This window comes from Platalea leucorodia (genome assembly GCF_965183815.1).
Source record: "Platalea leucorodia genome assembly, chromosome: 6".
In the NCBI taxonomy this organism is placed as follows: Eukaryota; Metazoa; Chordata; class Aves; order Pelecaniformes; family Threskiornithidae; genus Platalea; species Platalea leucorodia.
Genome location: NC_138828.1, coordinates 36,836,696 through 36,849,595, shown reverse-complemented (window position 1 = coordinate 36,849,595; position 12,900 = coordinate 36,836,696). Strand labels below are relative to the sequence as shown.

Sequence of the window (12,900 nt, the reverse complement as noted above, 5' to 3'; positions counted from 1 at the left end):
GGTACACATTTCTAAATACTTCTAGGAGGTATGCCATTCCTGATATCTGACCTGCTCTGGGCTTTGTGCAATAACCCAGGTGGTACGATACCTGAATAAATTTCTGAAAGGTATTCAGTTGCAAGGAAGAATTTCTTTTTAACGCGGACTTCTTTGTTCTCCTTCTGCCAAGTGACAGAATGAAAAGGAATGCAAACATTTTTCCTCTTACTCTTCATGTAATCCTCATTCTCGCCCGATGATGCTCTGCCCTAGCACTACTGTGTATGTGAAATCAATCTGGTTTTGTCTTCACTGATTTACAGCTCAAAACGGTGGATCTTTTTTTTCCTCAAAGAGATCATCTGATATACCAGAGCTCTAAATTAAGATACTGTGTGACTTGCAGATTCTGAATTCGTGAGCTGTTCAGTTCATTTTCCCTGTTGTTAGCTGTTAGAAAGCACGATGTGAAATTTGTGATGTGACCTTTTTCTGAACTTTACTATACTAAGCCTGTCCTGTTCAACAATCCAATTAAGTACTACTAGCTGTGTTCTGAAGATGAAGCAGTTAAATTACGACTGGAAACACAGTGGAGTGAGAAATGTCTTCCTTACGCATTTTGTAATCCTTGTCCTTAGGAATTGTTTTTTGTGGTTGGTGGGGTTTTTTTGTTTGTTTGGGGTTTTTTGTTGTTTGTTTGTTTCTTTTTTTAACATAAGAAAAGTAGTTTAAGCTCTTCATCTCTGTGCTTATTTCTCTCTAGAGTTGAAACTTGTTTCAGCTAGCTCATCTACAGTCAGCAGTCTGACATAACTTGTTTTCCTGGAGCAGCATCCATAAGTTTGTCCCTAAAGCGTAATCATTGACCATGAAATTAAATAACTCAGTACTGCTATAAAATGACCAAGGAAGTTGCATGATTTGGGTGGCTGAAGTTGACAAGCCATGTGGCTGATGAACAGAGGCACAGCCCCTTTCCTGCTCATCACGAGCATCATTCTCTAGCTGAGTTTAGGGATCTTCATTTCTATAGTACCTGGTGTGCAAGATCATTTGTAGCATGAATATAAAATAATTATTTTGAGTTATTTGAAATATGTGTGTATAGAAGGAAATTTTTTTGTATTTGATGATACGTCTAGTCTTGGCACCGTACAAGCAAATGTCAATGAGAGATTTTCCAAAGAAAGCTTACAACTGAGTCTAAAAATTAAGGTGTTCAAGATGGGCACACTGCTTAAGATTGGAATGCAAGTTGGTATCTGAGCAGCAAAGGAAAAGCCTGATCATTTCCACAGTGGAAGAGTTCAGGAGTGTCTCTTCAAGATTGTGATGTTGTTGCAACTTGTTTTCTTACCCCATTAATCAGAATGATAAAGTGGCGACAGGAGATATTCCGCTTGCATCCAGAATGTCTTCCTGATGTACGCTCACGATTGATGCAGCTCATTTTAGAGAAGTCTGTAAGAGAGCCGCATCAAGCAGACACAGACTATTGCGATTGGAAAGAAAGGTTCTGTCATAAATTCTAACCCGCTGAAGAGAGAGTTGTTTGCCTGCTCAGAGGTTTTTCCTTAGTATGCCAGATTCAAACAGTTATCTTGCCAGGAGTCAGGACATCTTTCAAAACGGTTTTATGCAAAACTGTGAAATGAAGGTCCCTTCTGTGATTAGAAACCTCTCTGCTCTTCCCTTAATTCAGCGGAGGTGAAACACTGTTTTGAAGGGAGCTTGTAAGACAGACTAAAAAAGGTTAAGATATTATTTTATTGCTACTGCTCTCTACAGGCAGTATGGTCTGATTAGAATAAAGCTTTTGTTTGACGAACGTTAGATGACAGTTTGCTGCATAACTGCATAACTGCAATTTCCAAATCTACCAAACCTGAAGATAGTTATAGACAAGGTAAAAAAGTCACATATATTAAAATGTACATGGAATATTTTAAAATCCTTCCCCCCTCCTTTTCCAATTTTTTTTTTTTTTTTACATCCTTTGTCAGCAGGGTGTTGTAGAAGAATTAACAATAAACATAACGAGTATCTTTAGGTATTTTCTACCAAGTCATACTTGTTTGTCTGTCTGTGTAAGAGCCACCCTTACTAGTGTGTATCCAGGTGGGGACCTTCTGAACATGAGAGTAGCCATAATATGTCAAGGCCAGAGCTGGCTCTCAAAATCGGGGTGCCGCCTCTTTATTGTGAGAATGCCCTTCCCATAGAAAATGAAATTAAATGATGATAATTCTAAATCACTTTATAGTGTTGTAAATTAGATGTATGATGAGACATCATATATGTGATAAGAAGATTGTTGTTTGTTAGTTTTAATAGCCTTCAGGATGACAGCTTGAGAATGAGAGAAACACATTGATTAAGATTGTTATCAGGTAGCATTAAACAGAGATTTGGGTAGCAGAAAGCAAGAACAGGCAATATTAGTTCTTAAAACAGTTCCTGCAGCTGTTATTGATCATGCAGATAACACATGATACAAGATCCTTACATAACATCCCTCAGTTTAAAGTTGCCCATAAAATGGGCAATCCACGGTTTGAATCTGAAAATGCAGCTTTTCTTCTGAGACTGTGGCAGCATTACCATCTAAGAGCTGCTGAAGACTCTTTAGCAAGATAGGCTTGGGGCCAGCACTCCCATGTTGCCTGTGGATGATTTGTTGAAACCAATTTTCTGATTTCAGTAGAAGCAGCTCAGCAGCTTGCAGCTCTGGCGATTCCTCCGTGCCCCTTTCCTTTGATGCAGGTGAACAGGGGACAGCAGGTCTGAGGCAGCTGACCTTGAAAGGTCAGCTGTTGGTAATCAGCTGTTGGTAACAAAGCAGTGTGAAAATACCTAAGGCTCAATGAAAATAGTATCAAACTGCTGTATGTACATTTTTTAAATCTAAAAAATGCATTTCTCGTATTCCCAGGCAACATGTTTTCAAAAAGACTGCAGGCAAAAATACCTACTTTAGTATAAATTCTAGGTATACAGGTTGACAGTGATTGCCATCTTGTGTACAGTGATCTTCCTTGAAATGCACAGTACCTGCTTTGACTCAATTACAGCTGCCATAAAACTTTAAAATAACGTGAGCATCTCACATGAGGGTCTACTTAATAAAAGTGGAATTGTACTCTTTTTAATTACACTAGCAAGTAAGACAGTGTGATTGGTTTGGTTACTGTGAATGTGAGTCTTGGAAGGTAAGTGCCCTCTAGGGATTCTTGTTAGTAAGTTTCTTGCCAGGTATTGCAAGACATGGGAGGAGGGGTTAATGGATAGCTCAATTAAATCTCTTTTCTTAATAAGTGCTTAGTTTGATATACCTTGCAGGTGCTGTATACAATACTGCTGTTTGTGATAGCTAGTTTCTGCTTTTCTAGTGCTATATAAACAGCATGTTAATTTTAAACATTGGTTTCTTTACTACCATCATTCACCTGATTTTTTTTTTTTGGAGGGCTGATAATCCCATATAATGAGTAGTTCATGTAGCACGACATTATCTTTTAGGTACTTAGTTTCTGTAATTAGCATACAAGCTTGTAACGCCAGATTAGTATTTTTAACTATTAAATCTGCAGCATTAATGAATATTCCTTCTCACAAGAAAGCAAAACAAGTCCTTAAAAAAATCACTGAGGTGGGGCCTTCCTGCTTCCTCCTTCCTGAAGCATATATAAGCACAGCATTTATAAGAGCCTTTAGCCAACCTAAAGAGCAACACGCAACGCTGGCTTGTGGGTTGTGGTACTTCAGGCCTGGATGCAGGGGGAGCAGCCCTCCAGGGTGGCTTCTTCTGCACGCCCTTGGTGTTCAGCTCTCCCTGCCCCTCGGTCAGGTGGTGTCCCTGGCCCTCTCACTGCCTGTGTCTCCAGCACTGCGTTGTCCTCCAGGTTGCGTGGTTTGTGATCGCACAGTTGAAGCGTGAAGACTGGCGGAGATCTCAGCCCCGTCTCCAGGGATGGGCGCAGTTAGCTCCTCCTTGCAGAGGCAGCCGCAGCGTGGCACGCAGCTTCGCTGAAGCTGCTGAGGATCAGAAGGCAAGCACGCCAAACGCCAGGCACCTGGCTGCAGCTAAATAACTAATCCCTGGTGTGTTGGGGAAGATGTGGTATTCTGTGTTTGTTCACGGGACTGTGGTGTCTGCGTGGCCTTGCTTGAGGAGAAGAAAGTAGCTCACCTTTCTGAAAGGCAGGGATGTAAGTTGTCTGAAGATTTGGGATGTCACTGTTTGCTTCACTTACGTCATTTGTCTTGCAACTATAAGCTTGAAATGTTTTGGGTTTCTTCTCTAATGAAGTTACTTGGCAAATGCAGGTCTAATAGCCCTAGAAATACAAAATGCACAGTCCCATCTTGAGTCACAGTAGTTTTTCTTTTAATTGTAAGCAGTGAACAAGACTCCAGGGTTGATGTATCTTTGAGAACATCCCTATTAATAATGCTTAATATGAGTAAAGCATCATCTTGGAAGTCTGCCATTGTTGTTTTAGAAGTAGCATGCAGACAAAAATGGATGTAGTTTAATTGTAGTGAGGTTAAAGAATCCTACAGTGGCCCAAAGGTTTAGTGTTTGCTCCAGTTTCTTCTGGTGTTTAGACCTTTCAATAGACTGACTTTTCCACAGTCCATTTCAAATTCCTTTCAGGTTTTCTGAGTTATTAATTCTGTTAATAAAACCGGGTTTAGTAACCAAACCAAAGCAATTGTCAGAATAAACAGTACTGAAGTATTCTGCTAGTGTCAATAGTGTTGTAATCTTTATCCACATTGTCATTAGTGTTTATCATATGCATAAGCCAGCTATTTTAAAATAGGGGCAGATGTAAAAAGAATATAATACGTTCTGGACCAGTCCAAATTGTTAATTGAGTAGTAGAAGCCTTTCTGGAACAGAGAATAGATCCTAACGATTTGAATAGCCAAACACTTAAAAGATTTGACCCGTTTTATTGGTGGTGGCATTTTGTACTTTGGAGACACTTTAGGGATCATCAGGTTAGGAATGTTAGAAGTCCTTATTTTGAACATAGGTAATTCCAAAGATGAGTCTTACAGAAACTTGCATAACTGCGTCACCAAATAAACTGGGTTACCTAGGTGTTTTTTCAGCTTGTGCTGTCATTTCTGACAGTACAAGCTGTGTCTTCGCTGTGGTACACAGGACACTTGGTAGGTGTCAAAGCAGTTACCCTTTCTGGAGCAAAGCAGCAAAGTGTTGAGACTATAGTAAAATATAATGTGGACTACTCCAAGTTATGGTCATACAAATATGTATTAATTCCTGGAAATCCATACTATTTGGGGATATATAGCACCTGCTGCTGTTTACCACAGATGAGACCATTTGTCTTGATTTTTGTTTTTCAAATGTTGATAATAGTGAAATGTGATGTCTCACCTGTAATACTGTGTAATGATGTTTTAATGCTGACAGTAAATCTGTACTTGGCTTAATACTGTGAGATATGTAAGTCTTCCTATGTGTTTAAGCTGGTTTATGTATGGGGGTTTACTGTAATAAAATTGTGTTGTTTGGTTGCATGCCACAAAATAAATAGCAACAAAGATCCCTTTAAAATCCTCTGCTTCTCAGAAGGAGGAAACAGCATCAACCATTCGTGTAAGAAATCAGTTCCTTCCGACTGAGACAGCACACAAAATTGGTTTCATAATAAAAAGCTTTTAAAATAAACTTCAGGGGGAATTACTGTTGTCAACTTCAAAAGCTTTCAGTTTAAAATCTTACAAATTACCTATGGAGAAAGGTGTTATTATTACTGTATTATTATGCAGCAAGGTGCATTACTGCTGAAGATGTGCATTTTGCAGGAGACTGCAAACTGCATACAGTTTGCTCTGTGTCTTACCACAGCACGGTACAGAGCACATACGGCTACTTGTTTGGTGCAGAGCTGAAGACAAACATTCCTGTTACGGCATAAATGCATTATTTCTTGTTCTGCAGTCTGCCTCTTGTGCACTTATTGCAACAAGTGTACATATAAACAGTTTTGTAATCTGTGAGTACGCAGCCTGAACTGCATAAATTTCTTCGTGAATTTAAAAAAAATCTAGCATTTTAAAAATTAATTATAGCATTTAAAAAAAACAAACAAACCCAAACCAAACAAAAAAAACCCAAACAGAACAAAGTTGGGCTATTATTTAAATTAACTTTAAATGATGAGCTTGTTATTGCCTCAGGACATACTTGGATTCTTCCCCACCTTAAGGAACGTTTATTTGGTTTGACAACAGGAAGGGCATGCATGTGCTGTGTATTGGTTAATTTCGCTAATCACAGAAAGGAAGTGTAACTTGTCTTGATCCAATGTGTAAGAGAAATGAAGAGTACTTAAATGGCAGGAACTGCAGGACTTCAAATTTAAGTGGCTCCCATTCTTCATCTTGTTTTGTTTTACTTTGCAGTCCACTCCTTTACACCTAGCAGCAGGCTACAACAGAGTTCGAATAGTCCAACTCCTGCTTCAGCACGGCGCAGATGTGCACGCAAAGGACAAAGGGTATGTAAAATCAATTGATCTGTTATCTGTTTGCAGCAGTGGTTTTGTATTAATCAAGATGAAGAATTATTTGTTTCACATTGCAGCATAATCTCAAATAGTTGGCTGAGAATGTGACATTTGCTTCCAAAATCTGAGTGTGGTTCATCATAAATAAACTTTTATTAGAGCCCAAATAACGGATTAGCTGTGATTGCACTTGTTTTAAGTCTTCTATTACACCTTTAATTTTTTTTTTCCAAACCTTACTCTTTACTTCCATGCACAGACTACCCTGTGAAATCATGGGCTAATAGCATTATTTTAGGAGAAGCTACGTGGGCTTAGTGAGAAAATGTGCATTGAAAAATTTATCTATAGTCTCATTATCTTGTTGCATATATATGAATGTAATTCCAGGTAATATCAATAATGCTCATGTGCTCCCAACTAGAGGTCCTCTGAGATCTATCTTGATGGATGTTGCCACCAAAAATCAAGATATAGTAGAAGCTAAACTATTCTATTTTTGCAGTAAGGATGGTAGTTATGTAAGATATCAACAAAAAGTACGCAGCAGTCAGCAATCAGGAATGATACGTGTTGTACATTGTTTTTAGCCATACGTTTCTGAACTCTAAGGTGATGATTCTCATGGTGGTCTGATAGGAAGGCTTAGTCCTAACATTGTAGAAATTGGGCCCCTGGTTAAAGGCATGCGTTTTGTGTTCAGAGTCCATAGAGGTAAGATATTAATGAGTGTGTGTTCTGTCTCCATCAGCAAACTTGAGGCACTTCCTGTATCTTCATTTTCTGCTGAGTCCAGCCTAGTACTAAAAGAGATTTTAAATTAAGATCTTTAACTTTTAAATGTTTTTCTTTTCTTTCCAAAACCAGTCCCAAGCATACTTAAACTCTTGAAGATTGACTAATTGTAGCACTTTTGTCTGTACATTCACCCCTAATGGCTTTTTTGATCAGAATTGTTGTGAAATGCATGATGACACATTATGTAAGTCAAAAAAACCCCCACAGCAAAGCTGCGTGTAATACCTATTCAGGTAGATCCAGCATTGTTAAGCAAGTTTTAGGTATTTCACACCTTTCTGAAATTCCAGCATCACTTGGTAGAAAATTCTAGCATAGATGCTTTAATGAGGTTTGAATGATCTACTTGGAAAGTATGAAAAGTGTGAAAAGTAATTAAGTTGAACTTGAGTGGGGGGCGGGGGGGCTGGAGGAGGAAGGAAAGAAAGGAAAAGTTATACACTTTGTATTAAACTTAAAAACAACCCAAACATACTTAGAAATGTCTGACATCCCAGTAAGCTCCCATTTTTTTTAGTGGCATCACACATTTACAGTCAGTGTGGTGTTTTGGTTTTCCTTGCTCTTTCTTGTTTATACATAATTTATAAGTAAATAGGCTATAAATAAATGTCATTTTTCATTTATGGAGCTAAATTAGGTTGCATTAATTTTATAGACCTGTTAGATTCTCTTCAGTGGGGTCACTTCAGAGAGAGTCCTGAGGAACTGTGCCACATCTTCAAAATGGTTGTCACTTCTAGTTACTCCCAAAGAGGACCACAGCCAAGGAAGCTGCTCTTTTTCCACTGGTCCTTTCGTTGTCTTACTGCTATTGTGCACAAAGTCCCAATGTGCTGGGAAAAAAAAGAGGAGGGTATGCTGCAGAAGTGGCCAGGTGGAGTGCTGCGGTGGCTGCCTTTGCTGATGAGACCTTGAAGGCCTCAGTCCTCTCAGATTGCCATCATTTTGGAAGAGGGCAGGTTTTTTGAATGCTCTGTGGACTGGATAATCTCTCTCTCTGTCTCATACATACACTTATAAGTTGTAATTAAGAAAAGTAACAATGGAAAGTAACAGTTTGAAAGATTTCCCCAAAACAAATTTCCCTCTCCTGTGACAAGTGCAGTGCTACTTCTGAGAGCATCTACCTTAAAATTGTTTACCCTGTTGTCTAGTACTTGCTGTCCTAATGCTCTTTGAGTTGATTTTGCAATTCTAGGAATCATCCCCTATATTTTTCATAAATGGTGAAGGGTTAATTATTGTTTTCAGTTTATTATGCATCCTGATTTGTTAAGCCATAACTAGCCTGTCTTGCTTGGCTTGAATTAAACTTATTTTGTCCTGTGTAATAATTGTCCTCTTTCCATGTCCTTTTCAACGCATGACTTTTTTATTATGTCTTGTGCTTATGACTAGATCTCTGTTATTTACTTTGCTAGTGTCATTTTAAGTATGGCCTCCAGTAATATAGCTGTACAGAAATTACGGGGACTCTCTTAGAAGTATCTTGCACAGTTAAATAGGTTGTACTATAAGAAATGGAGTAAAATCAGGTCATTCCACAGTATGGAGCAGCAATTTCAGTCTGCTTTCTGTGCATATCTTCATAATATACCCAGGAGTTACGTTAGCATTACCTGGGAAGTTTCACCTTTTATATAGCATTCTAAATAAACAGGAGTTCATATTTAGGCAGAAACAGAACACTGACTTCTCTTGAGCAAACTGTCTGTGGAATGGGACTGTTCCTCCCCTTAATAGCTTCAAGAAAGATCCTTTCAAAGACAATTGATGCTAATCTTAGTGGTAGATTAAACATCTGTGGCCTGTTAGGGCAAAAAAAAAAACTTAATGCCCATCTTAAGTAACATATTATTTGGGTTAGATTTTTCCAATAGGTTGTGAATCTTAATTTTTAAATATTTGAATATTTAAATATTTTAGATTTAATTTGATTTCTGGTCATCTCTCAGTAGAGAGAAAATTGTTCCTCCTTTTTTAAAAATGCTGCTTAAATAAATTTGTCATTTGCCTTCTTCCACACAGTGGTCTTGTGCCTCTTCATAATGCATGTTCATATGGACACTACGAGGTTACAGAGCTGCTGCTTAAGGTAAGCAGAAGGATGGAAAGTAATTACTGTAGATTTAGATGTATTAGGTGAGATATGAACTGTTTATACCAGAGTTGAAATGGAGGATTTTTTTTTTTTCTGTAGTAACAGGTTTCAAACATCCTGTATGTCATTTCAGAAGCTTGCAACTTTAGGTATTTCTGTGGTACAGTATATGTGGGTTTTTCCCCACCTAATTTCTTTGGACAGATAGTAGAGTTTCATTTATTTGAATTTTTCTGGGGAAAAATCTGTTCTAGTGAAAAACTAGCTCATACAGAAATTCCAATTTTTTTGAGAATTCAACAATATTTTTGTATATACAGGTATTTTTATATTTTTTTGTGTATGTGTTCGTAGATGAAAGAATGGAACCAGTTTTTATAATGAAATGAAAATCTGTAAGCTTTTAGTTGTTGAAGGTGATTTCTTACTAATACGAGGCTTTCTTTGCTGTGCTAGCATGGCGCCTGTGTGAATGCTATGGACCTCTGGCAATTTACTCCCTTGCATGAGGCTGCTTCCAAGAACCGTGTAGAGGTCTGCTCCCTCCTGCTGAGTCACGGTGCGGATCCCACGTTAGTCAACTGCCACGGCAAGAGTGCGGTCGATATGGCTCCAACGCCTGAGCTAAGGGAGAGACTGACCTGTAAGTGTGTTCGGACTGGAAACAGTTGTCGGTGGGTGTAAAGGGGTGCTCTCCTTTCAAGCCAGCTTCTTCATACTTCACAAGTAGATGCAAAGTAGCAGAGTAACTGCAGCTGTGCCTCTCACTTTGAAGTACGCAGATCCCTCTAATATACTGTTCGTGATATTGCCTGGTTTTCTTAGGTTTAAAATATTTAAGGCGCTGCTGAATAAGTGACCGTGGGTTTTTTTCATGCTTAAATTCCAGTTAAGTCGCATAGGAGCCTCTATACCAAGGCTCTGTATCACACTTAAAGAGTAACTTCCAGAAGGTAGGTAGCTTCGGTGTGCAAACTTGGAGATGGAAATTCCAGCACCTTCTTTTGTAGTCTTTGCAATCCTTATGCTGCTTACAAAACAATGTTTCAGCTCTAATTTGAATTTGCCTGCCTTTGCCCTCTTTTGGGGATTTGTTTTCTCATTGTTATAAACTGTAAAAGATAATTAAATGACACAAGTATGGAAACAAAGTATTATGAAGTTACAGAAAACTCATTCCTGAGAAGTAGATTCTGAACTTACTTGTAATTAAGCTTTTGGTTTTGTCCGTCCCCTTTCTGGTATAGCAGGACACCCCCCCCGACACACTGAGAACGTGATCCTGCACTACTCATGATCACAGCTAGTCAGATTGTTGTCTCTCACTATTCTTTGCATGTGAAGGTGATGAGATCATGTGCAGCAGAAAACTTTGCTCTAGGAGAAAAGAGGAGGGCGTTAATACCCTTTAGCTACTTCTCTACTCTCTATTCTGAGCTAACTTGAGAGATGCTTCTGGCTTTGAGGCAGGTTCATTTACCATTTGTTTAAATTAGCAAGCAGAAGAAAAAATCTATTTAAACTTTCTTTTATTTCTGTATTTATAGTTCCTGGAGAGGAGTAGGGAAAGTTTCATGTCCATTAATATCCACTGAAATATATACACAAATGTGAGCATTATGCCAAATTCCAAATTTGATACTATCTTGATGGGACATCCTGTATTTGCATACCCAAAATAACATGTTTAGTGTATTTTTGAGTTCTTTGGTTTTATACTTTAGGAATAATATTACTTTTATTTGTTATTTCAAGATTTATTTGTACTTGAGCTTTAAGTAATGCTTTGTTTACAAAGAAATTTGAATTCTATTTGAACTGAAAACTTAAAAGTTATTATATTTATTTTTATTTCTAAATCCACAAATGCACTGGATGTTAAAACAAGGGTGAGAGAAGAAAGCTCCTCTTAACAAGCTCAGCATTTCAAGCTTGCTTATGAAAGAAAAATACAGATATTTTTACTGAGATTGTTGAGCTTTTTTTTTTTCCTAGTTCCCAGGTTCAGATGTCATTCTTGCTAACCTACTTTTCGTTTGTACATTTTAAGAGAAATGCTTTTAGTCCTTTTCAAATTCAAAATTATTTAAAACTAAAATGAACTAGTTGCTGAACTGAACAAGATGTGACACTGAAAATAACAAAATTACTTCTCTCCGTACTTGCAAAGATACAGCTGCTATCAAAACCTGTTTCATCTTTGTAGCAGACTGGCTTCAAATGCTTAGCCAGTTAGCTTTCTTTAAGACCAATAGTTTAATATTTTATATTTAAATTATATATATAGTATTTTATATAAATTATATGTATTTATTCAGGCTTTACCTTGTATTATTTGTAGTTGTAAATACAATAAGATTTTTGAAAAGCAACTGTAGTGCTTTTTTTCTGAAAAGCATGTAATAGCATTGTGGTCACTTGAACACATGCATAGGTAATTCAGAAGTCACTCATGCATTTCATATCAAGTGGGTGGGAGGATAAGAGGGAGAAAAGCTATAAGGATTTTACTCAAGGAATCACTTCCCCTCTCCTTTGGAATGTCCCTTTGGTTTCAGTAAATCATGTTTCATGTTCTGTGTCCCAGGTCAGCTACTATCTGAAGACATACAGAAATACTCTTATTTCGTCTTAATTGAGTATAGTTACCTTTCTCCAATAACATTTATAAATGTGACATGTTGCTGAATATTAAATGCATCTTTTTCCTCTAACAGATGAATTCAAAGGACACTCTTTACTGCAAGCAGCCAGAGAGGCAGACCTAGCCAAAGTGAAAAAGACACTTGCTTTGGAGATCATTAATTTTAAGCAGCCACAGTCGCATGAGACTGCACTGGTGAGATTGTATAGTCGATCCATTCGTTTTATGATAAATGTGGTGGTAGTGCTAGTTGAGGAGTTTTATTTCTACACTATGAAAATAAATTCATCATCTGAGATTGAGGATTTGCCATCAAACACTTTATCTATTAAAATTAAATCACCATTATAGAAAAAACACTGTATATATTTTTATCACTTTTTTCTTCTTCCTGGTAGATTATAGAAGCCCTCCAGCCACTCCTCACCTGTTCATTTTTCACTTCTCTTTTGCTTTTTTTTCCTATCACCCTCTTTTTTTGGTTGATCAGTTGCTGTGTTTTTTCTGGGGTTAAATTCTGTTCCAGCAGCCCAGTGCTTCCTTAATGTTTCATGTGGGCAAACTTGGATTACAATTTTTTTTCATAGGGTATGTAAAATTGTGGTGAAAATAGATGCTAGGTGTATATCACAGGGTCTTACAGGATTGGAATAATACTGACAATACCACATTAGCTATGGAAACAGGGATCTTAAGACTTTCCTGGCAGTATGCTGCTCTTATTTCATTGTTTGAAGAAGCAGCGGAGGCAAAGAACACAGCCAGTATCCTGGATGTCATATATATAGAAGATATTGAAGTTGAGAGGGGCTGATGATATTATT

At 37.7% G+C, this 12,900-nt stretch overlaps 1 protein-coding gene across 2 annotated transcripts in view; it reads left to right on the top strand.

Moving 5' to 3' along the window:
• The window catches only part of TNKS (tankyrase), a 145,771-nt gene that overhangs the window by 92,034 nt on the left and 40,837 nt on the right, over positions 1-12,900 (top strand). For both annotated transcript variants that reach the window (XM_082316288.1, XM_082316287.1), the window contains exons 6-9: positions 6,427-6,521; positions 9,360-9,426; positions 9,889-10,075; positions 12,150-12,271. In XM_082316288.1, coding sequence (XP_082172414.1) covers positions 6,427-6,521; positions 9,360-9,426; positions 9,889-10,075; positions 12,150-12,271 — 471 coding nt within the window. The remainder of the gene's footprint in view (positions 1-6,426; positions 6,522-9,359; positions 9,427-9,888; positions 10,076-12,149; positions 12,272-12,900) is intronic.